General features: G+C 37.0%; 1 protein-coding gene across 16 annotated transcripts in view; it reads right to left on the bottom strand.

Annotated features, from left to right (window-relative positions):
* Positions 1 to 26,111, bottom strand: part of FRYL (FRY like transcription coactivator) — a 161,167-nt gene that overhangs the window by 124,798 nt on the left and 10,258 nt on the right. For 8 of the 16 annotated variants that reach the window (XR_001877335.1, XM_017829491.1, XM_017829926.1 and 5 more), the window contains exon 1: positions 10,181 to 10,438. Coding sequence is in view for 14 of the 16 variants with exons in the window: in XM_017829491.1 (XP_017684980.1) it covers positions 10,181 to 10,358 (178 nt within the window). In the remaining 2 variants the exon portion in view is untranslated. Of the gene's footprint in view, positions 1 to 10,180; positions 10,465 to 23,230; positions 23,439 to 26,111 lie in introns of those variants that run through there. The other 8 variants (XM_017830006.1, XM_017830083.1, XM_017830172.1 and 5 more) reach the window with 3 other exon arrangements.

Raw genomic sequence — 26,111 nt, 5'->3', positions numbered from 1 at the left:
AAATATTTCTAAAAGGAACACTATACACAGTAGATCAATACATTTACTACAAATGTGTATGCAAAGGCTGTTTGTACAGCTCTCCTTTAATTCAAACAGCATCATGCCATTTTCTTGGAGCTGCCCAGAGACATTGCTGGCAACTGTTTTGAAAAACGTACATAAAGTAAGTGCCACATGCATACTAACTGCTGCAGCTTTGGCCTGTGGCAAACACTGGTATGCAAGACCAAAACAACTTATGGTTCACAGTGTTCTTTTAGCTTCACCTCTACAGGCTGAAAAGGTGTGTGCGGGAAAGGGGTTGTTTCAGGACTGAAGATATTGCTGTATACGTTATCTTTAGAGCAATATTTAACTTTTTAAAGTTTGCTTTTAAATGACAGAGAAACAACATAAGTCATATATATATGTTTCACAGGGAACATTACAGATTTCTAGCTTCATTTCCTTCCCTGCCCCCTCCACCTCATTTGAAGTATTATTCCCCAGTTTTACAATAGTTTTGTTTCTCTAGGAGTATATGCATATCATACTACCTTCCTCCCTCAAACCCCAAAGCAGCTCTTGCTCTTTTCTACCGAGATGGCCAAAATAAAAGAATATGATTTGTTTATTCATCCCCCTACAAAATAATTTACATTAATCGTTCCAGCATAAACACTCAATTTTAAAACCACAGCTAAAGGCATTCTTTTAAGTTACATAAAAAACATGCAGTCACTGTTGCTTCCAAAAGTTTCTTTGCAGTTTTCAGTTCTACTACATTCATTTTCAGGATGATAGACTGACAGAAAATGCATTCAGGGAAAGAACTACAAATATTTCCCACTTAAAGTAAATTCCAGCTCATTTTGGAAGGACATTGAAGATGCACACCTTTCTTGCAGTCTTTCAGTAAGATCAAAGAGGATATAGTTAATATTTACCTTTTCAGTATGTTAATACTGTCTTTATTGAAGACCTCAAAAGAAAAAAAAAAAAAAGAAAAAGAATTCCCCACAACTTCCAGGAAAGAATAATTAAATCCTGAACAATTAAACAGTTTTCAAGGTAGTTTAACAAAGACCTTACCACCTTTGCAAGGATTTAGACTAAACAGGTATGTGGCCCTTCCTGAAAATCTAGCTTTCCAGATCAGCAAACATCATAAGATTACAAGGAAACAAACAAGTAATAAAAAGGTGAAACATCTCAAACACCACAACAGGCAGTTCTGAGATGATATTTAACCAATCTCCCTCCAAGAGGAAATGAGACAGGTAAAGCAATACACAAACCTAAAGCTCTTACCACATCTCAAAAGCCTTACAAATCCAAGTTTCTCAATTTTCACAGGCACCCCTGTAATTAAAATTCTAGAAAACACAGTGATTTACTCCCTCTAAGGTGCTCAGTTTCAATCTTCAATGACTGCACAAAAACCTTAAACATATAAAGTTATGTTGGACAACCTAAAATAACTGTATCAGCCTCCTCACTGTGCTTCAGCATTAACATACCAACACACTAGGTTTGGGGAACCAGCTCTTGGGTTTTTACCAGCCTTTTAAATAGAACCTGGAAATAGTTACGGAGCTACACAGAAAATCCCTGCTTAGTTGCTGGGCATTTAAATGGATAGAGTAAGGAAAGGCTTAACTCTGTTACCCTACAAGGCCTTAAGACAACTGCTACAAATCAGTTATGTTTCTATTTTTGTTGCTCCTCCCAAGCTGCTGAATGTCTGTGCCACTTTTACGGGAAACATCATATTTGTATCATGCGAGGATCAGTTACTCTATCCTTATCGAAAGCATCGGAGAAAAACACCACTGAAAGTTTAGGATTCATCCGGGAAAACTTTAAAGAAAAAATGTTAAAGAAAATCACCTACAGGGGTAAACTCTGCAAGGCATGGACAGGCAATTTTCTCTTGAGGTTTCAGCTCCTGCAATTGCCTTTCCCAATGTTTCAGTTACACAGGGCAGGAGCATGTGGAGCTCCTCCACTCAATATCAGAAATAAATAGAATTACATTAATATGGTATTCTTCACAGTTGAACTAAACTGGCATATTTCTTCATTCCGGAGCCAGCAAATACTTACAGTGCATTTTTTAATGCCTTAGTTACCAGGATTTAAACAATTAAGTGCTTTTAATGTTGAATTTTACAGCTTTTGCGTCTCTGTGAAACAACAGATACCCTTGTAGGAACCCAAAGCATATATACAAAATAGAGATACTTTTAAGATTAAAAAAGGTAATTAAAAGGTAAAATACACATTGCTTTGCAAGTCAGAAATAACTGAATTTATGAGTATCATTTCTGAACCTTTATCTTGAGCAAGTGTGCTGTTACACTGAAGAAATGCAAGAAAATAAATAAAAAAAATCAGAAAGGAGAGAACCAGAAGTAGTAACAAACCCAAGGGCAGCTAAATGCAACAGTTAAGATAGCAAACACCTAACACACACTAAAAGTTTAAAACAAGGCTGCATTTGTGTGAAAGTTGTGCAAAGACTTCACAACACAAAGTTCCTTAAAGTGCCTTGGCTGGTGGACTACAAAACAGCCTCTGCCAGCAGATGCACATGGGGCAGCAGCTACAAAGCACAGCACTCCCCCTGACACACAGCAGGCAGCTCTCCATCCATGCACCCACATCTGGCAGAGCAGATCAAATGGAAAGGGACAGTATCACACCAACACAATCCCTACAAGTTAATGAAAAATGAAGAACTGAAATCAGGTGGTAAAAACATGTTCACATAACGTGAAGAACATGCTTTGGCTTTTTCCATTCACCAACTGGCTGCTCTTTATTTGTCAGTCATATTATCTACTGATACAGAAGATGGATACTGTTCATTTCACTAAGTGACATGAACATGTCAATTGTCCAAACATACAATGCCCCTATAAATGTGTATGGTATAACTTCATCGACATCTGGGCAAATTAAACTATTCTGTTCTACGCAGCTCCTTCCATGAAACAGGAGTTAATGGAAGTTCCAACCAATAAAGAAAAAACACTTTTAAACTAACTCTAATTAACTGAAAACAACATGTTAAATAATACAATATTTTTATACAAGTTATGAGCTGCTTTTATATGTATTATTCCCTTGGTATCATGTTTCAAGTTAGAAAATATTTTGAAATTAAAAAACATCCTTCCTTCGGCCAGTCATCTTCTCAAAGAAGTAACTGAGACAAGGCTCTCACTGGATTTTTAAGAGATGCCAGGAGACACCAGACAGTTTTGAGTCAGTGTCTAATATGACTGTGCAACAGTATCCCGATGTTAGAGTATCTGAAGTTTATATTTGCCATACTGGTCTTAACAATGAGGACTGAAAGTCTCACAAGCAATCAGGGTCCACCACACATGCTTGTCACTACAGAACTCATCGGTACTAATGCACTAAAGAATTATTATTATTTATGTAGTATCTCCATATAAGGGGTGCTGCACAGCTTACAAAGTGAGGATATACCAAGTCATGAAAATCCAGAGCATCTCATGGAAAACTGCTGCAGAAAGAAACTGAATCATAAGGTGCCACTGCTAAAGTGATATGGCTTTCTGAAAGTTTTACCTATCTCTTCAAGTCAGTAGTGCATTTGGATTTTTCATAACAAAATCTTTCTTTTATAAATAAATGCAAACATCAAGAACCTTCAAGCCTGAGCCAAGAACCCTCCTGTATGGGTGGGTTTGTGCTTGAAGGGACCTTTCAGAATTTGGCTGGAGAGCAAGAAGATGCATGTCAAGGAAAACAACCACCACTAACAGCACTTAACAAACCACAGGTATTCTTCACTAGCATTTACTAACTGAGAGAACATATTTCCAAATGAAGACAACACTCATGACATTTTCTTATTTAAAGAGCAACTAAAGGCTATTCAGTGATAAGTTAGAGACACAAAGAATGACATTTACCAAAAGTGGAAACACTTTCCAAAAGTGCCCTTGATTAAGAAGTAGTTGAAATTACTTTTCCCTCAGTTTGGATCCACATAATACTTCTTATAAGGAACCCATATAAAGTTAGCACTCACAGGGGAGGAATCATTCTGTTGTTGAAGAGCTTAGAACAAAAGCAACTAGAAATACAGTTTGCAAACCAAGACATAAAACAGTTAACAAATGCAGCCAGCAGAAACTACCAAGAGTCATCAAAAATATAATAAATTACTGAAAAATGTCGTATGTGACTCTTCCATTTACTAGTCACATTTTCATTAGGAACAGAAAAAAAAACCCTAAAGGAGATTAAGACTAGTCATATCACCTACAAACTAAAACTTATCCATTTGAAACACAGTTCTTCCCTTTTCAACTGACAAGGGAAAAACTGTTTAACAAAATGTTCCAATTATAATCTTTCTGTAACTTAAATCTGAATTGCTGATATCACTAGTGTAGAATCTTCATATGCAACCGCTGACTTAATCCTGCTAGTAAATACTATAGTGACCTTACAAATGCTTTCTTGAACATCAGGGGTGATATTATTTTGGATTTTTTAGCCCAGTGATAGACTTCGATGTGTTTTAAAGGATAACAGTTTTTTATTTCAAAATGGCTCCTTAAAAATAAGCTGATATTTTTATTTTACATGCTGTTCAGCATCTTATATACTCTATCCTGGCATCACTAACAGACGTTATCAAAAATAGAGTAAGTTTTAAAATCTGTTCTGCATGCAAGATGTTTACAGTATAAATCAAAAAGGAACAACATGCTAAATTCTTCTTTCCCTCTCAAAATGTCCCTTTCAAGGCCTGTGGACAATTTAGACACAAAGAATTTAAAAGAATATTTTTATGTCCTTGTATTACCAGTATATCACAGAAAGAATAGTTTTACAGTAGCAGATATCATTATTTTCACAAGTTTCTCCACATCTTGTTGACTTTAGCACTTCACAACTCTCCTTTATCAGCTTTTACACAATCTTCTGAAGACTTGCTTGGTTTTCTGTCTATGTTAAATTTTCTTTCATCCCCCACGTGTATCATGTCTCTCCCTCTCTCCTTCCAAGTTAAAAGCTTTATTTTGTCCCTCTCACAACTACCTTAAAGTAATTGTGGATTGGAAAGGTCAAAAGATATTTACAATTCCTCACTAAGTTTTATCTGCACTGTTTCAAAGAATTAGCCCAATGTTTCAAAGAATATTTGCAGATAAATATTGTTCAATTTCATCTTTAATTTTTTTTTCCCTTAATAAACTGGAGTTCTCATTACTTCTTACTCTTCAGCTCACAATCTGCAAGATAGAAAGTCAAAAAGAACAGAAAAACAAAGTCCAAACAGCAGGGTTGCTAACATTCACTTCCTAAATTTGCTGTTGGTTCCTTCTCACAGTGTTCCAGTTTGCTGCCTATCCGTTGGTATTGGAAGGAAAGGGGTGTTTCCTACTGGTTTAGCCAGATAAAGTCTCACCAAAGATAGATATGCAACAGGAACACTAAAAATGAATATACAAGACAACTATACAGATGGACAGGTTCAATCTCTTGTTGACAGCACTGAGCCATTACATTGATTCAGCTGTCATATGACACCTTACACTAATATACTAATGCCTGAGAAAACCTTTAAAGTGCCAGCAGAAGCACAGGAGACCCTGCAAATGTGATACAAAGACAATCTATTAAGTGAACAATAGCAATAAAGAAAAAAATGTAAACTCTTCCCCAGAGGAAAACAAGTGAATTACCTCCTTATATACATATACTCCACATGAGTACCTGTTAAGTGTGAAGAAAAGGCAATTTTAGATCCACCTTTCATTTGTATTGATACTCACCTTGAAAGAAGCACTAAGTTACAATTACTTCACAAATCGACCAAAGTGTATCTTGTAAGTTCCTGCATGTTTATTCTTCTGATGAAACCCTAAGACAGCTACAGCAAAAGCATACTAGGCATACAGTCAAGTACACAACAAAATTTTTAAAAAAGATCTCAAAAAATAAGGTCAAAAATAATATTTGAGATGTCTCCTAAAACTAAGCCATGCCATAACGTTTTTAAAATAACTATAGCCAATTTTCCATATTAAGGTAAAATAAAGAAGTCGGAAGCATACTCTCTTTGCACTTGGGCTTACTTTTAAAAAGATTTGCTGTACTTTGTTTCAGTTCTTTATTGACTCCATCTGAACCTAATGCCTTACTCAAAAAACATTTACCCAGTGGTCATTGTATCTGCTTATAAGCAGTAATAATAAAACATATCATCACTGCACTTAAAATAAAACTCAGGAGACATGCTTGAGTTTCCATTTATCTAAAATATTAAAGAGTTCATTTTCCACAAATCAATTAAAACAGAGGGTATCCAGAAGGTGACTGCTACTTTTGGTGATGGTAAGACATCTAATGCTGCCCCCACTAGTGACCCAAAAGGCCCTCTCAGTGAGTTAATTCCCCTTGCCAATTCATCTCAAAAAAACTGCCCCAAAAATATCAGAACATTTTCTGCTGGCATTGTGAAATTAATCAGCTCAGGGAAAAGCCACACCAGCACCCAACAGGAGATGGGGAAGGGCTGCACAGCTGGGAGTGAGATTGCCCTTTTCACTGACAGCAAACTGTTAGATCAGCCTGATCCACTTGTAAAAATGCACTCAAATCAAACCAAAATCTCCTTTCCCTACCTTCTGTTTCAAAGAGCATCAAGAGCAGGTTCTAAAGGCCCTTAGGAAAGGTTCACTTCTTACTTCTTATGGAAAATATACACAGAAAAATTTCCTGGGGTATTACTCAAGCAAAACAATGCTATCTCCAGTGATAAGAAAACAAGGAGAGAGGGTTAGAGATTTTTATGTAAATAGTATTCTGGATCCCAAACAGTATTATGGAGCAGTCTCTGAATACAAGCGAGCAGCTTGTGTCGGACGGGGGGGAAAGCCACGGTACTTAGTTGTCCACCAACCCCCCCAGTCTTCTCTAACTGAAACTCTGAACTTGGGTACAGAAGCTGACTTCTGTTCCACACAGCCATTGGGGCCACAGTCACCCTTTCCTGTACAAGGCTCATCAGAGATGCAACTCAGAGCTGCAAATGCCCTGCAGAGCTGCTGGTATTACAGGGGCAAGTGCTCACAGGCACTAAAATGCATATCCAGCCCCTGCTAATAACCCCGAGGCAGTTACAGCTCTATTATTCATTTCTTTATCACCAAAGAACACATTCCTGTTGGCTTAGTTTTGCTCTCCTAGCAGGAGCACTTGAAGGGAAGCACATTTCCCATACACAGAAATAACATGGACACTGTGAGCAACGAGAATACTCACGTCACTGATAAAATTAACATCTCTTGTGCAGTTCTTGCAGATTTGACTTACACAGTCGGCCACTAAGACAGTTCCATGTTATTAGCTACCCTGCCTTACAACACAACCAAAAGCACAGAACTGCAACAGAAGGGCACGTTTCACACACCACAGGTACAGCTGCCCTTTGCGAGTTCACACAGGGCAGCCATGGTGTTCCCTTTCTTTAATGCTACAACCTGAACCTTCCAAGCTCAGTTTTCTATGTTTTATTTGAATTGTAGCTTTTTGGAGATAGAAATTTTTAAAACTGAAAACCTGTCAACTCTTAAATGCTACAGCAAATTTTAAAAAACTGACTGTTCTTTTACCAACATCTATTAAGCATTGTGATGCATACAATCAATATGCAAATACTACAACGAGTTATGGCTTTCTTCTACAGTTCTAACAACCTTATACATCTAAAAAGACAGTTACAAAAGATTTCTAAAATACACTGGAAACCATTCTGACAGAAACTACATATTTTAAAAAGGCACATTAGAGAGCATATATTTCCAAGGTCCTATTTTCAGCTTTAAAACAAAGTATATACTAATTGAGTTAACATTTTGAAAAGTGATACAATAAATGCTTTAATAACCAAAAAAACCAACCAAACAAAAAACAAATCCCTCATCACTTGAATTCCACACAAAATTTTTAGGCCAGATATAGTCAAACCCAACTAGGTGGTGCTATAAAAATAATACTTTTATGCTTTTGATGCCAGGAGTAGGTTTTTTGATTGGTTGGTTAGTTTGAGATCTTCTATAATACTTTTGTACTTAAAAATAGTTGTCAGACTCAGTATTTCACCTAAATTTTCACTAAAGCAAAAATATTCCTAAAAAGTATCAGTAAGGAATAGAAAATAAAAGAAAAAACTAAACCCCACCTACTTTCAAATTCAAACATATTTACAGGACAAACCACCTTAGGTTAAAAAAACCTACTGAGTTCCTCAACAGCTTCATTATGTTAAATTCTGTGGTTCATTAATACCACATCTGCTGACATTAAGCAAGTAAATGTTACAATTTTTTTTCAAATAATTCTATTGTTTTATTACCTGTTTGGTCGGCACCTGCCTTCTGCAGCATACCCAGCTGGTAAACACAGTAGTTCTTTTGCTCTATTCCAGCAGAGCAGTTCATTCCATTACCACGATACAAAAATAGAAATAAGCAGATAATTTAAAGAGGATTCAGCTACTATCTGCTATTGTAAAAGCATGATCCCAGAAGAGACTATAAGTCTGCATTTCGCAAATGATGACATCACAATATTAAGTGACACTGGTCAGGCACTGCTGATTTCCACAAAATCACTCCTAATAATCACCATTTGACACATATTTAATAACCAAGAGAGGAAAATTCATCTTCAACAGCAGAACTGGTGTATTCTATTTTCTTTTAACCTGGCACAAAGACAATTCCATTTGTTCTGAAATTATAACATTTGAAAAAAACTATTTAGAATTGAGAGCTGTAAAGAAACCAGAATAGACTGTAAAAGGAGGATTGATGAGATACACCTATGGAGACATTTAAGTTGTGCACATCACAGTGATATGAGGCTAAAAGATGTTCCTCATCAGACACCATGAGCTTCTGATCAGAGTTTTCAAGCACATAAGGCAGTAACAGCCTTAACAGCCCTTATTCTGTAAGCAGCCTTCAATAGCCTATACCACTACAACATTAACTTGCTCTAATTAGTTCTGCACAGGAACAACTTGTTTAACAAAACAGAACTGTCACTGCTTTCCTCATTTGCTCATGCTACTCAACCTGACATACTGAAAAAAAGTAGTTTATAATACAATCAGAAAGGCTAAGAGCAGTCTTTCCAAGGAAATCCCTTTCTCCCACCACCACTACAAGCTTAATTCCATAGTTAAGGCTGTAAGTTCACCACCCATAAGATGGACGGATGTCACCATCTCCCACCTTTGCAGGTACACACATAAGGGAAAAATATTTAAAAGACATACTAATTCCTGAAAATAGCCAACCACACAGCAAATAGTGAAAACTGCGACAGCCTTCAGGATCAAAGATATAAAGGCTCAAGACTGTAGTATTTTAGCTGAAGACAAAAAGAAAAAAAAAGTAAAATTGAATTTTTCCATTGCCACCCAGCTGTACTATTCGAAAAAGGAATATAAACTAATACTACTTTTTATTAGCAGAATACACCGTAATATTTAGACATTAACAGGTAGTAAAAAAAAAAATTAAAAATAAAAGAAATCTTCATACAAACAAGCTTACTCATGTTATTAAGTAAAAAATTCTCTATACAATGTCCATATTTAACCTTGACTTATTTATATATTACGTTTATTTAAAATGTGCAATCCTCAAAACACTAAAAAAGGAAAATGTATACAGTTTTGAGATGAAAAATTGTTAAAAGGAAAGTCTTTGAAATCTTAGTGGATTTGAAAAACAGGGAGAGAAAAGGTGACACAAAACTCACACCCTGCACTGCAGTCACAGATCTCTGTGTAGCACTCTTCTGTCTAGACAAGTCTTAGTGCCTAATCTTAGCTACATTATAGTTTAAAAACTTTAACAGAAATTCTTATCCTAAAAAGAGGAAAAAAAGTCACACAGGAATGCAAAGACATGGAGAACATTAGAAATCCTGTAAAATTACTTCCAAATAAGTCACTAACAAATTACAGTGTGACAACAATAAAACAGTTCTAAAGCTAAAGATGCCACTATCATAGTAACTCTGATAAAAAAGGGGTTTTTTTAACCAAATTTGTCAATTTAGCAAAATAATCATGATCTGAAGAAAAATATTAGAGATCAGTTTTTACCAGGTTGATGACGTGGATACATACTGTAATCAGGATGTAAAACATGTGTCTCTTCGTCTTCATCTATTGTCTGCCCCAATGAAAACAGTCTGACACGTCTCATCTTCAACAGCCTTGGAGAGCTTTCATGGGCAGTACTCCCAACATTCGGAACTACATCACCAGAAACAACAGTTGGAACAATTTTTTTCAGGAATTCCATTTTCACATGCCCTGTGTTCTCAGCTTTTAACTAAATTTAGCAGTTTAGCTCCACATTAGAGCGTGGCTCCCACATCAACTTCCTTGAGCACAGAGGTAGAACTTCTAGTGATGTCACGTTAAACCTGGGTGGTGCCAACACCAGCACGTCAGCTGGCAGCCAGCTGCTCCAAGGCAGATTTTAAAGACGTCTAACTGTGTGGACTGATAAGAAAACCAAACAACAACAAGTCTATATATTAACCAATGTATGCTAAACTCTGCACGCCTAGAAGAAACTGTATTTAGCACTGCAACATTTTAAGCACTAAGAAAATTCACAACACATTTTCAAATTCCTATCTGACAGAGTTCAATAGCTCTTAATTTTCATGAAGTGTACGGTATTCATCTGTATTTGAAAGATTACACTTATCACTCAGAATGTCTATATGCCAGCTTAACAAAGCTTCTAACATCACCATTTGCATTCTCACGTAGTTTTAACTACTAAGATATTCTGTCTTCTATGAAGTTTTGTTTTGTAGAGACTCTGATGCTATTTTTACCACTTAAAATACTCACACCATCTTCCAGAAAACTACAAGTACAGAAATAACCTGTCAATTTTTGTCCAAACATCCACTTTATCCCTAGGGCTACTTCTCCTTATGTGCCTGGTTTAGCTGAGCTTTTTATTTGGGGAAGTTTAAGCCTTGTTTTATATTTAGCTTAAAGAAGACATTAAGAAAGATGCCTTGCATATAGAGCAGAGAGTCCATGAAAGAAAAAAAAGGGATATATTAGCATAGAGGAGCATTCCTTAAGGCTTTCTACAAGTGGGAATAGAATATGTATCATTTTTCAATTTAAGTATTCTTTTATTTACAAGAGTTGGAGTGGAGATTCACAGACAGAATACAGACAGAATTCCCACCTCATTTGCCACCAAAGATGGTAGACTTAGAGGAAATCCACCAATACTCAACAGGTCAGTGGCAGCCTACATGCATCTGTTATTTTTATGAAAGCAGCTCGGTGTCCAAGGCATTGCTGAAAGCATTCAAGATAATTATCCAAGCTACACATGAAGCATACATACTGTATATAGTCCTTAAAAGAAGGTATTTAATCTGAAATTCATTACTGTTGTCTAGGTCTTAAAAAGAAAAAAAAACAGAATAAGTTGTTTCAGATCTCAGAGTTTCAGTAGTTCAGTGCTTACAAGGGGCTACTCAAATGCATTAAGTTATCAGTCTTACTCTGTCATGGTTGTGGTTCAGAATGCCACAACTTGAAGAAGTTCACTGAAGTTGCCACCTAGGACATTTTTCAAGTTCTACACAGACTGATAAAATAGGATAGCTTTTCTATTCAAAACTGCATTAAAATCCCCCAATGTTCAAGTCAGTCCACAGTCCACTTGTAAATGAATAAATGTCTACACAATTTTTTCACTGTAGATGAATAAAAAATTCTGACCTTATCATAAGACACATTGCTAGAATATTACTTCCTACAGAGAGATCAAGCAGAAAATTCTCCCTATAATGATTTCATTCACAGTATTTTTCCCACTAATACAAAAAGAGTTACACAGAAGAAAAGTGCTTTATGAGTTTTCAGAACAAATAATAAAGATATCACAAAGAAAATTTGTGATTATAGAAGAACTTAAGTTATTACAAGCTCAAGTAATCATTTATTCATAATAGCATTATTTTTTCAATAGAATTTCTTTTTTTGCCCTTGAAATCTTGCCACAAACCTACTTTGCAGTTTCTAGCATTTGGGAACAAGAGAGAAATTCAGATGCTTCTGTGAGAATGAGAATGCTCCCAGCCATCCACCTGCCAAACTACGGTTTGCAAAGATGGGGTAGTAAGATATTTTGCTTTGTACCTAACAAATACATTCTGAAAGGTTCAAACAAGTGCTCTTAACCACACTATGAAGGTTTTATTACGCATGTGGACACAGAGTGGAGTTGACAGGTGAAGTGCAAGTACCTCATGTATCACTTGCATTAAATGCATAAGGTGTGAGTTTTTACACAACACGTAGCATATGTGAATTAGCCATGAATTTAAAAAAAATTACGGGTTTAAACTATACTTTTTTAAATGAGAAAACTTAGCAGCCTTTCAAGTAATAGGATATACAAAAGAACTACAAGCAAGGAATAAAAACCATTCTCCATATACATGATTATATTTCAAGATTAAACTTGATAAACTAATAAAGCTTATATAACACGGATGTATCACAAAGCTTTTGACTGATTTTTCCTTCAGGATGGCTTTTTTTGACTCTTAAGAGAAGGACATCAAGAAGTTTTCTACAGAAGACAGTTGGGGATATATATGTATATATTTGTATATGGATGGATGGGGGCCAACTCCAGGACTTCCACACTTCATTAGATTCTATGAAAACAGCATTTTGTAAAAAAATGAAGCCAAGATAAGCCAGGCTTATGTTTTTGCCTATGTCATTTCACATCCACTCCTCCTTCACACTTACTCTTAGCATCTTCTTACACAATTCAATGAACAATTATGGTTTTTATATACTCTGAGCAAGTTTTACAGATAATGTCAGGAGAAAACATGAGAAGTCTTACAATTGTTATATCTAAAGTAATCTTTAAACTAAATAGAACAGGCTACAAAAAGACTTATTTGAAAAATTTTAACAGTTATTCTGGAACCTCTAAATAAAAAAAAATAGGAGACTTGCCCTTATATAGAATTATTATTTGCATTACAGTAAGTCCTTTGATGTCTTTCTATGTGTATTTCACTTCTGTTACACTCAAAGGTGGACTGATTTTGCACTGAAGTGCCTGCTGAGGTCATTCAGGCTTCCCTCGCCACAGTTCTTGATGTTTATACCACTTGCTGTGCAACATAATGTCTGAGCTCCACATCTCTCACTAATGGGAATCCACATTAGCAGGATTTCGTATCATAAGGGATTACAAACAGATCATGAAACATGCAGAAATACCACACCGGGAGACCCAGGGAGTGATCACAGGGTAACAGCACTTCTCAGAGCACTGTCTCTTTGGCTTAGATCTTTCAGGACACAAACAGCCAAGGTGTTTGACTGGGGTGCATAGGAAGAGCACCTACATGGGAATTCCACTGAAGCAAGTGAACCTGCTGATGAAGGAACATCCCAAGAATGAGAAACACTTAAAAAACAGAAGACAATCAATGAAAGAAAGATCCACGTGAGAGGGAGCTACTTGCAAGTCACTTGAAATTCACGTCTAGAGAATTCTTAGAATTCACAAAATTAGCAATAACAATACTAAAAGACAATTACAAACCTGACAATATACTGGGAAGTACAATTTTAGAAGACAGCCTAGATGCCCTATAGCCTACTATAAACAATGCATCCTTTAACAAGCCTCTTCCCGACCAAGCGTGCACTGGAAACCTGCAGCTTTGTAGCAGGTTGTTTCTTCAACTACCCCACGCCGCCAGAGCAAAGCCAGCCCAGCCCAGCCCTACCTGCTGTCGGAGAGAGGGCAAAGCCTTCCTTTATATCTAACGTGTAAGATGACAAAACAGATCCCGGGGGCTCGGAGGCCGGGAGGAAGCGCGGTGCCCTCTGGGCTTGCCCGGATCGCTGTGCCGGAAGGGAATGCCGAGGTTCTGAGGGGGAGCCCCGCGCCCCCCGCCCGGCTCCGCAGCTTTGCCCGCAGCGCCCCCGCCCGGCGGCGGGGCCAGGCCGCGCCCCCCACCCTCCTCATCCTCCCCCGGCTCCCGAGCCCCCGGCCCAGCCCGGCGAGCCGGAGTCAGCAGGGATGCGCCTGTCGGTGCCGCACAGACGGCCCTGGCACAGGAGAAAAGGGAACTGCGCCCGACTTCACGGACCCCTGCAGCACGGACAGAAGACAAGTTCAGGCTGGCCTGGTTGGCATGGTGGGAACACGTGTTCCAAAACACAGCCGCGCTTGGGAAACTTCTCTCTTGGACCATCCAGGAGCTTATACTCCGGCCCTCACTCTCGCACCACCGGAGCCACACACCCCACACTCACACTGTCACATCAGGCTTCCTTAGGGCTCGACCCCAGGTTTTCCATAGCAGAGTATCAGACCACGGAGTCCAGATCCTTAAAACAATTTAATCATGGTCCAATAACTAAATCACAAAATAACAGCTGGAGCTGGTGCCTCCGAGGAGAGACCCGGAACTTTTACAGCCTCACAGTCTAATCTGGGGTTTTCCAGCTGAGCCCTCGGCTCCTGCTGTGTCTTTGAGTGTGTGGGTCACCACAGGTCCCCGTGCCCTTCGTTATGCTAAGAGTCGGGAGTTCACAGCCTCTTGCCTCGGGCTCCTGTCCCCCCAGAGCTCAACCCGCAGCTGCACACTGAGCTACCTGTGCTGAGTGTGTTTCTCGACAACCATTGGTATGACCCCGCCGACAGAGAAGGCAGCTGGAGGCGTTCCTGTGCCAGCAAGGTAGAAGTTCACAATGCAAACCTTCTGAACTTGATGATTTAAAGGTCTTTTCCAACCCGAACGATTCTACAATCTCTCCATTTAGATAAACACTGCTATAGTGTGGCACATCTGTTGGCACACAGAACCTGTGTTTTCTCCCAGGTTCTCAGCAACCGGACCATGTTGGTAGGACAAAACAACACATCAAAATTATTCCTCCTCCAATAGTTAGAAAATGAAACTTCAATCCAGTCTGGAAGTATAAGTTCACACACCTGCATTAAAGTCATGAGAGGTAACACAGATACTGGACATCTGTGTTATACCTGCTAGCCAATTAGCAGGACATTATCGTAATTTCACACAAAAGGAGTGTGAATTTCACTGCTGAGATAGGGAAGACAAATCCCATTTCTTCTTCTGTATATGCTACAGTTTTTTTAAATGGCAGGCTTTTTTGCTTTAGAACAATAACATTCACATGTATCTTTTAAATACAGAAAACTGAACAAACAACATAACCTAGAAAAACACATGCACAGGGAGAAAACAGTTAATTTGTCATTTTGTGGTGTCATCTCACCTTTTAGCAGTTTGCAGTAGCCACTTGTAAGGAATATATTTAAAGGAATTAACTTTGCATGTCAGAAAGTTTCAAACTTTTAATATATATTCAAGGTAAGAGGCTATCTTACATATAACTTCAACTCATACATTACAGTTAATTCCCAAGCTACTTGGAATTAATGGTTTTCTTAGTTCAGTTCAATTAATGTAGTTTCACAGGAAAAAACCTAAGGACCAGTATAAGCAGGGACAAAGCAACATACAATTTTGCAACAAACTATCTCTAAGTCAGTGTAAACCTCTTGTAGCTCTTATTTTGTATACTAAATACTTTAAAGCTAAGTAATTTAATCTTTCTATAGTTTCATTTTATTGCTTCTTTAATGTGAACATGCAAATAGTTTTGGTTGTCCCCATGCTTTTCTTAGAGGAAGTCTAGCTGTCTCCTGAGAAATGAAACTAACAACTGGCAGCTCTTGGTAAAAAGTTTTGCTTTTCTTTCCATCACTTAAGCAGTATTTGCTGTGTAGGGGGGGCTGGAGATCCCTTTTTAGCAAGTCGTGGGGGCTTTTTCTTTGGAAGACTGAGGATTTCTGCAGTGATTTGAGTTTTTCAGAGCTTAGCTCTAATTATTCAGCATTAGTAGAAGTGAAATACAAGTAGAAATGAAGCATCAAAATATACCCATCAGCAGCTGAACAGGAACTGTTATGTTCACTGGCTGAATACAATATCATTCTGTTTAATAAAAAAAGCCCCAAAATTTTTACCATTCATATATTAAGTTTTAACTGTTCTTATCTTGAACTTGCATGCAAGAATACATGCTTTCCTGAACTCATTAGGAGTTCCTGAGAAGATCAAGGTATTGTCTATCCCACAACTTCTACAATCCTCAGTCGGGATAAGGATCTGGGCTTCCTGTTGCTAACCTCTTTCTTGTTCCAAGTACTGATATATCCCACAAGATCCTCCAAACCTATGAATTTCTCCCACTGGTGGATTTTTCTTCAAATAAGAACTTGCAGCAGCCCATAACCTGAATCATACCCATTTCCATGAAAGAAGAAACACCAAGAGAAGACATCATTACACAATCTCATAACAAAGTGGCCGGATTTTTTTCCCTTACAAAATGATCAAAGTGAATGATGACAATTATGATGCTGATATCTCCATGCAAAGGGCATTAAAATAAACAACATTTCAAAACCAAAGAGTCTGTGGAACAGCTTCCAGTAAACCAGAACAGCAATGGCAACACTGCTATGAAATTGGATCTCTAAGGAATTGAGACCTGAAAACCTTTATCAAAAGCTTTTTAAGTGCTTTACAGAAAAAGAATTGCCAAGCGTTAATGCATAGAACAATCAGAACACAGATAGTAAGTGATAACCAGAGACCAAGCACACACATACATTTCCAGAATTACTCAAGGACAGTGGTTCAGCATACACTTCTTAAACAATATTTGGCCTATTTAGTTGATGGTTTTCACAGCCACTGTCACTGTTTCTGTTAAAGAGTTTCTCTCACACTACATGAAAGTACACCTCTGTAGAAGAACTTGTGTTTGAATGGTCAACTTTTAAAATCATGCCCAAAGCATGAAAGTCAAATGGCATGGGAAAGCCCTAGTCAAAATAACCTTCATTCCAATCCTAAAAGCACATACAGCATGTTTTATCTTGCTTCCTTTACCAAGCCTGACCTAATCTTAGTTTAGTGCTTAAATTTTATACAAGGCAGGCATGTTTAAAATGTTACTGACCTGTGGAAACTACCATCCTTTTTTCATTGTGTCTTTTCTCCACAGCTTTTATTATTAAAAAAACAAGCACATTTACCAAGTTCACAGCATAAGCTCAGTTTTTCATTGAAAACTTCTCAACATCTACATTAAATACAGGTTCTGTCTTGGTTTACATAGCATTCATCCACTCTCATCTATTTTAGTTATTCCCTTTCAAAATTAATAGAGTTTTTGAAATGTGGCCACAGAAAGTTTATACGCATGGCAAAAAAGAAAAGTAAAAATTTAAACTCAACCTAGTTAAAAAAAAAAACAACCTGAAAAAAAAAGGCGGGGAATTTGCACTTTTATAATTTCTATAAAGGAAAGAGAATAGATATAATTTAGGTTTGGCAAGGTTTGGTTGCAGGGCTTTGAGCACAGGAGAGGAAGTTCTAACTTCCAGTGTAAAATGTTGATGAAATCTTGTTTAATCTTCCTGTTTGGAATGCTGCAACATACTTGAGATGAAACAAGTCCAACTAAGTTAGGTACTAAATTAAGGTCCAAAAATGTTTCTAGTAAGCAGGAAAGAAAAAAAGGAAAAATAAGTTTAAAACCCAACAATTTTTTATTATTAGCAAATAAGTAAACACAGATGCTAAATGCTCTGGTAGAATTACAACTCCTCAGTACATCAAAGTCACTAAGTAAGCAAATACATAGAAACAGGAATGAACCTAACCTCACAAATTGTTGAGCCACCTAAGAGAAAACTTCCATTTTTATGCTACGTGGAACATTTACGTACTTATGCACACCCATGCAGGTTTGCTTGCTAAATATAGTCATATTATCACAGTAAAGCTTTTAAAATTGCAGAAAGGTAAATAAGACCACCACAAATAAATAAAATTTAAAAAAGAAACAAGAAATGCACAGCATACTAACTGTGCAGCTTCAGAAGGCAAGCGAACACTTTTCTTTAAAAGACAGCAATCAAGGCAAAATTACTGCTTCTACACACAGGCTCCACTGCTCAGGCATTCTGACAGTCACCCGGGGGCAAGAGAAAAGCTCAAAGAGCACCTCCATGTATTAGTAGTTCTTCTCAAGTATCACAAATTAAGGTGGATCTATAGAACATGAATGATAATTTCAAAAGCAGAGATTAAGACAAAATAGCAGTGATGTAAATTGAACTCACACACATCATCAGATTAAAAAGCTTATTCCAATTTCTAACACCAGAAGAAATGTATGTGAGATTAGCATGCATTATAAAATATTTGTGAAAAAATTCCTTATTTAGATTTGGAAGAAAACTGCTGTATTAAACCTATCTGAAGGAGAGGTTAAGCCTGTTAGTATTAGAAGCAAGAAGAAAAAAAAAATTAACCTGCCACTGAAGAGCAGAAAGAGGAAGCCACTGAAATTTAAAGACCTAGCTGAACATGATCACCAAGAAAGGCAAAGAATTCCTTTATTTAAAGAAAACTTGATGCTCCAGTCATCTGATGAGAACAGAAAGACTACAGAAGTGCTTTCTTCACTTGTGACTTTTAATAATAAAAGACTAATAATTGTAATAGAGCAAGACAAGAGGATTATTTAAAAAAAAAAAAAAAAACCACTTTCAAAGGCCAGAATTACTTCCATCTTTCGAAAAAGGCAAAAAATCCAACTCTACTGGTTTCAATTTCTTAATCATTAATTTTAAAAATAATCCATTCTTTTTAAGCTAATGGTGTGTTAAAGAGGAAAAGAAGTCTCTGAAGAAAAAGCTATATGCACATTTTTAACACACGCAGGTCAGCTTACAGTAAAATTGTTTCAAGCCAGCAGACTGTCTACAAATGTAAATACACAGTGGTGTCAAGACTGTCATTTTGTCCACGCCAGGATTAGCTTTCATCACTCACACAGAAGAGCCAATGAAATATGGTTAACATTAAGAATAGTAGCGAAGTACACCTAGAAGAGAGGGCTCCTTTCCTCGCACAACACTGTTACTCCTTCCTTGACTCTGCTGTACATTTTAGACTGAATACTTACATTCTTTAGCATGTGGCTCAAATCAAAGGATCCAGTCTGCATCAGAAGTGAGCCTTGCTGCACTTCATAAGGCATTTCTGAGCCAGAACTTTACTGAGGAGGAGTTAAGGATAGCAGAAGCAAGAACTTCACAACCAGTGGTACACTGTACATGGAAAGTGCCCTGGGCCAAGTGAGGCAGGATATGTTAAGCCAGGCTGGGCAGAGGCACAAGGGAGGGGAATTTACAGAGAGTTTCCACAGGAAAGCTCTGCAGCTACGTAGGAGATATCAGAACTAGCTGCATCACTTGTGCTTCACCCAAATCTCTGAAAAAAATGTCTATTATTGTCTCCTGGTCTTTGAAGTACTTGTTTTGTTTAAAGACATACAGTGTTTTCATTAGTTACGAGCCAAGGGATAAGCATTGTCCAGTTCCCTAAAGACTTCTGGTTTCCATTCCATTATATATCATATATTTAAACTGTAATACAGGCTTTTAACTTGTGCAGTTACTCTAAACCTTGATGAATAAGTCACTTTCTTTTAAATTAAGCACTTCTCCAAGTGAATTGCTTTTAAGTAAATAGTTGCTGGCTGCAAATGGAGAACAGCAATATCTCCGCAACCAGTAGTATAATAGCTGTCTGATCAAAAAGAGCATTAAAAATAAGATTTAAGACACATACAGATACAGAGAGCTGTGTGTGTATGTCTCTCTCTATATATAGATAGATATAAAGAGCTGTAATAGTGCAATGTTAACCAAAAGCAAAATTACTTAGCATACGGAGTTTCTTTCTCCACCACCTCCCTGCTGATGCATAGAGAGACTTCAAAAGAAATCCACAACAGGTCTAGCCCCTTTGAAGGCCAAATGTATTTCATTTTAGGTGTTAAAAAACACCACTGGAAGTGCCTTGTATATTATGTTTAATATAGAAGTGGATTACATTAAAAAAATATGGTAACAAATATTTATCAAATTAAAATTTATCATTCATTGTCAAGATACATAGCTGTTTCATCACGCCAAAAAGTTAAAAAAAAAAAAAAGCTTTAAAAATGTTGAAAACAGAAATTTTATGCATGTTGAATGTTGCCTAGAAAAGCCCCAAACAAACAAAAAACAAAAACAAAACCCATGACCTTCTAGACAGAAGTAGCACAAAGTCCCAAGAATCCTGCCAAAAGTAAATTCTACCAGACAGGTTCAACAGATTTTTTCTCCTCTGGTCTGACACACACAGCTTTCCCACTTCACAGATTAAGCAGCTCTTCTGTGTCCCTATTAGCATTTTCATCTTCTGGAGGTTTTTTTGGTAGATGTGTCTCAGATGTTCCAGATTACTTAAAAAGGAGGCATCAAGTGTGAGGCATTCTGCAAGTCATTTGTCACTACAATTAGGTATGGTCTTCAAAGCTCTTCAGCAGAAACATCCCTCTCTATTCAGGCTTCAGAGTGAGAACTAATGTCCAAATGAAGCAGGAGGTGGGGGAAAAAAGCCCACAAAAAGCCCTCTTAAAAGTCACTGAATCCCACTGAGCTATATCTTAATAGAAACTTTGTAATAAGGAAAGAACTTAAATGTTTCCATTTAGTTTTGCAATATCCATTTTACAATTTAAATAGACATAGCTAATGAAACTGCTGACCAGGGTCATGAGTACCAAGTACTGCTTTAATCCTAAATGATTATTTAAGGAGAAGAAAAAGAAAGAATAAGAACAAGGAAAATTTAAAATAAATAAATAAAAAAAAAACCCCACCACACTTTTCTACTCTTGATGGTCCTTTATTTCCTTAATTATGCTGGAAAAAAATTACCCAAACTTATGTGCTACACTTGCAAAAATGCTTGTCAAGTATTGACAGGCACATTAATTGTTCTGAATACTGTTCAGCAATTGCATTTACAGATAGAAATATGCTTTTCAGCATAACGGATGCTCCAGACAATTTTACAGAGAAGGCACGTAAGGTTTTCAAGACCTGACTGGACAAAGTCCTGAGCAACCAGGCTGATTGGGGAACTAATTCCAGGGAGTAAATGAGCAACACAGAAGAATGGCAGTTGGTACATTTTCCCAGCTGTATAATATTTTTCCTTATCACACATATTTTTGAAGGAAAGCACTTGAGATAAAACTTGCTCTGCATTCTTCGACAGGAAAATACACCCTGACAGACGACTTGTCTTTACTTCTTGCTGAAGTGGGAGGGGAAAAAAATGCCACACCAAAAAAAACCCCAAACATGTTTATTGCCCACACAAAACACAGTAGGCTTTTAATACAGAAGACAGACAATAGATACAAAAGCTATGGACCCAATGCTAATAATATGTGTTTTAAACCTACTACCTGATTGCCTTTTAAACGTTTAGCAGGAAGTACAGAAAGCACAATAATTACTGAGAAGTATTCCAAAAACTAGATTAGCACTGAACAGCCTTGTTCCCAATAAGGAAAACCTACATAATTCAACCTTAAACACTTGATGTTTGTAACTGGAGCACATTTTCTATATAAACATACAGACATGTGGAAACACAAATAATCTCTAAAAACTTTTTAAGTGAGGTAGAACTAGAGTTGTCCAAAGCATGATAAGCCTCCACAGGAGAACAACTTAGAGTAAAAAATTATATTGTCCTCAAACTTTCTGTCTCCATTTTTCTATTTCATTTAAAAGACAAATTTGGAGTTCCTACTCTCATGCTAAAAAATGTATTTGCCTGCCTTGAGCAATAGAAAGATATGGAGGTTCAAAGTAAACTTCCACGCAACAAATTTATTAACTTGTGAGAGAAAGAATACACACATCAGAACAAAAATAATGACGGTATAAAATTCTAACAAACTACAGTGAAGCAAGTCAGCATGTTATATAATTAGAAATGAAAATCAGTGACAGAGGCAAACAATATATATGATACACTGGAGATGATTCAATGGCAGATCTTAACATACATTCAGATTCTATTTTATTATATACTTCTCCTGTAAAGAACACATACAACAATACAAAATAAAGAAAAGCCAGAACTATGAGAAAATATTATAGAATACATAATATTCTAATTACCAATGACAACTAGATAATAATGGAACATAAAATATTCTATTACATTCTATAAAGTAATAATATAAAATATATAATTAATTACAAAATGTCTTGAATACTGAAGTGCACGTAGCAAACACCATATAAACTACTGCACATCAATATTTTCCTCCTGTCACATCAACGTACTCTCTGTTCTCAAAGGCCAAAAAGAAGTACAGTCTATCAGTTTAACTATTTGCCTATAGAAGAGCAGTGCATTACATTACTTTTGATGGACAGTTTGGATGTTGGTTGGATCTATCCATAGTCATTTCACCTCAGAAGTGCTTTAATCGTCAATAGTTGCCCTGTGCTGGACATCAGTGCATATCTATTTCCTACTGGAATCCTTATGTGAAAAGCAGCAAAGAAAAAAGCATCTATATAAGGCATTGACTTAGGAATTAGAACGCTGACTAAGGGACTGGGTGATCTTTAAGGTCCCTTCCAACCCAAACCTTTCCATGATCCTATGGTTGCCTTTGCTAATGAACTGCAGTACCGGGCTTCACCCACAAGGGAGCAGAGTGCAGACGCCCGCCCGCACATCCCAAAGGAGGGAGGGCTCTGCTCCCGCTGATTCCGATTTGCTCCGAGCACTGAAGCTCGCGAAAGAAACCTGAGAGAATTGTTGAACATACAGAAATTACACAAAACAATTACTAAGTGTACAATTCGAGATTTACTAAATGTTCAGAAACCACACTGGTTTTGGAAGTCCCCAGGCTCCAGATGACTGGGAGGCTATTTGCCCTGTTCTTAACCTCTTCCTTAGACATTCATTTTTTCCATGGTCACTTACTACACTGTGTTAAATCAAATATTATTTGATTTCACAAAATACAGACAGTCTTCTATTCAGGTAATCGATATCTGAAGCAGTAGTTCAAAGTATCTTAACAGTGCAATCTAGATAACAAAGACCTAAGCAAAAACGGGAAAAGGTACGTGAAAATCTATTTATTACAGTATTGTGGAAAAGATCTTACCACTTAGAAGCCATTGTTAACCACTGAGGAGAGTTGTTCGCATATCACACTTAGGATGGATCCATCAAGACATTTTCCCCGAGTCCAAGGGGTGCTTAGAGATGTGATAGCAGACAACTAGATGTAAACAGCTACAAGTGGGCTGGTATGTAGGCAAATACTGGAGAAAGGTCTCCAAACACAGTACAAACAAATGAAGTACAGAACTCTGAAAAGAAAGTGAAAAAAACCAGTCAAACCTTAGATATTTACTCCATAGAGAAGTCAACATTTTCCAAATGCTTTAGAATTCTGAATTGTTCATTGAAAACTTATAAGCAATAAAAATCTGTTACATGTGTCTTCAGAATTGCTGTTCTGCTCAGAAGCTAATGATTCTTAATGATTTCTTCCCCATAAAAGAAAAATTAAAATTGACATCAAAATAACACTTTCCCACGCTCAGCATATTCTGTGTGTCCATTATTTATTTTCATTTTAGTTGCACTTTAATTACAAACATTTTTATTAATCATATTTATAATCACTCTCAGATGCAAGTCATCCTTAATAAATTTTTTTATATTAGTCCTTTTACTTAGTTCTTTTGCAATTTTTCTTGGTTTGTACTTTTTTTTTTCCCCTCTGCTCAGTTAGCACAAGGATGTGGTTAGAAAAAGAAACAAATAATATTTCAGCTGTGTCTCCCTAACAAAGCCTTGAGAACTTCTGGAGATTCCTTCACAACAGAAGTATGTATGCAACTAACAGACTTGCCACAACTTGCCTAAGCTGCAGTCTGGTTTTGCTCTCCTATAGCACCAAACTATAGCAAAAGCACTTTAGTATTTTTAATTCCACCCTGAAGGCAGATCAAGCACTTTTCACTACTCAAGTTTCAACGTGCAGCAGTAATCCACCACATCAGATCAGCTAGTTTATATGGGGAAAATTTTTTTTCTTCTTTTTAAAATTCATAGCCTGAACAATTCCAGGTATGTAAAAAAAGCCTGGTACATCCAACATGACTTTATCAGTGCTCTGATGCAATACAAATGTACTAGTTTCCTTTAAGGATGTGTGAACCATTCAATCATCACCAATTCTTTTATGTACAATTTGTTCTACTTCTTAATTAGTGTTTCCAAAAATACAAAAGAGACCCACATAAGTGCAATCTAAAAGTAAAAAGCCACATCCTGAAGATTTTAAGATATGAAAGAAAGCTTAAAAGTGGGACTTCTGAGACAATCAAGGAAATTATATAAACTTCTGCAAATAGAATGCAAGCTGATGTTTATATATAAATTGGGAACATATTACAAAATTCCTTGAAAAAGCAAGTCAAGTGTTTTAAAGATTTGACCAGTTACAAATGGAAGTGTTTAAAGGCAGATAAAATTCTGACTGAATTTTAACTGTTAAATTTCGTAACTCTTTCATAAAAATATCAACTGTTTTCTGCAGTTCGTGCAATTGACAGTGCAGTGCATCAAGTGAGCATCGTTTTTACCTCTTTGGACAATTAGGGCAAGTCAATACTGCCTTCTGAGCAGCAGAAACATATGGGCTTTCATCCTACCTACATCAATAAATTGTACTGTTCACTTTTTTCTCTTCTTTTTGTCCTTTTTTAGAAAAGGTAAGCAGTAGTTTAAATCAATTCATGCCAAACCTTACATCCACAAAGTGTGTGTCAGTTGTCCTTTTAACTCCTCCCCCCAAGTACACTCACTGTGAATAGCACTTCATCAAAATCAAACCCATGACATATTACCCTCCATAAAACTGAAAGAATACCCAAAGAGAAATCCACCCCGGGGTACGCTGACATTTTAGCTCACTATCTCAAGCAAAACATAGTCATAGATACATAATCCATTCAGTTTACAGGCTTCCCTCCTTGCTGCCTTCTGAGCAAGCACATATAACCACATCTTCCTTCTTCACCCCACCAGACTGAATCTCCCCCTTCCCATCCTAACACACCACCCAACAGCCCAGCTGCTTAATGGAGGACACAAAATTAAGCTGAAAACTGACTTGGCTGTCCAAGCTTCAGGAAGATCCTGTCACTTGAGCTGGCAGGGTGTTCGGAAAGACCCCAGAGGGTGGGACGCACATGAAAACCCACTCGAGGTGCTCAAGAGTTTTGGTGGTACATAATGAGCAATAACGAATTTTAAAATGCAGCTGCTGTCCAGAACTTCAAGTACAACTAGAGTTGTATTTGAATACAACTTGAGGAATCCCACTGAATCAATCTGATCAGATTAACTCTGACTACTGGAAAAGTAAGGTATCAGTAAAGGTATCAGTAAAGGTAGCAATAAGGTCAAAAGTCTCCAACAGACACAAGTGAAGCTTACAGTAAATTACAGTGTTTTGCTGGTTCACTGGGCTTCATTTCCTAGCTGCAGCTGACAAGAAGTTAAAATGTAACTATACCTTATCAGGTTTGAAGTCAAAGGTATCACACAGGTGGAGGTTTGGTGTTTGGGGTTCCCCCCTATGAAAGACTTATGAAAATGTAAGAGGCAGAACATGAAAAAAAATACATAAAGTTAGAAGTAAAAGAGGTCTGCTATCATAAGGTTCAAAAAATAGTTCAAAAACCACTGTTGCTACGTCTAAATTTTCATACCTGAAAAAAAAAAAAAATAATCAGAACTCCTCTAACATCCTGAATTGGAAAACACAACTAAAAATCCAAACAACCTCAAACCTGATAAAGTAACAGCATATGTACCTTTTACTACATGAACTTTTTTGAGGGGGTGTTTAAAAGAGCATTTTTATCTCAATTACATTCAAGTTGATGTATTATATTCACAGAGTAGCTGCTATAATGCTGCCTACTATGCAAGACTGAACTGAACTTTACTTTTTGAGCAGCAATTAG

The sequence above is a fragment of the Lepidothrix coronata genome, unplaced genomic scaffold (assembly GCF_001604755.1).
Source record: "Lepidothrix coronata isolate B3197 unplaced genomic scaffold, Lepidothrix_coronata-1.0 Scaffold0, whole genome shotgun sequence".
Lineage (NCBI taxonomy): Eukaryota > Metazoa > Chordata > Aves > Passeriformes > Pipridae > Lepidothrix > Lepidothrix coronata.
The sequence above is the reverse complement of the archived record's forward strand: the minus strand, read 5'-3'. Positions and strand labels throughout refer to the sequence as shown.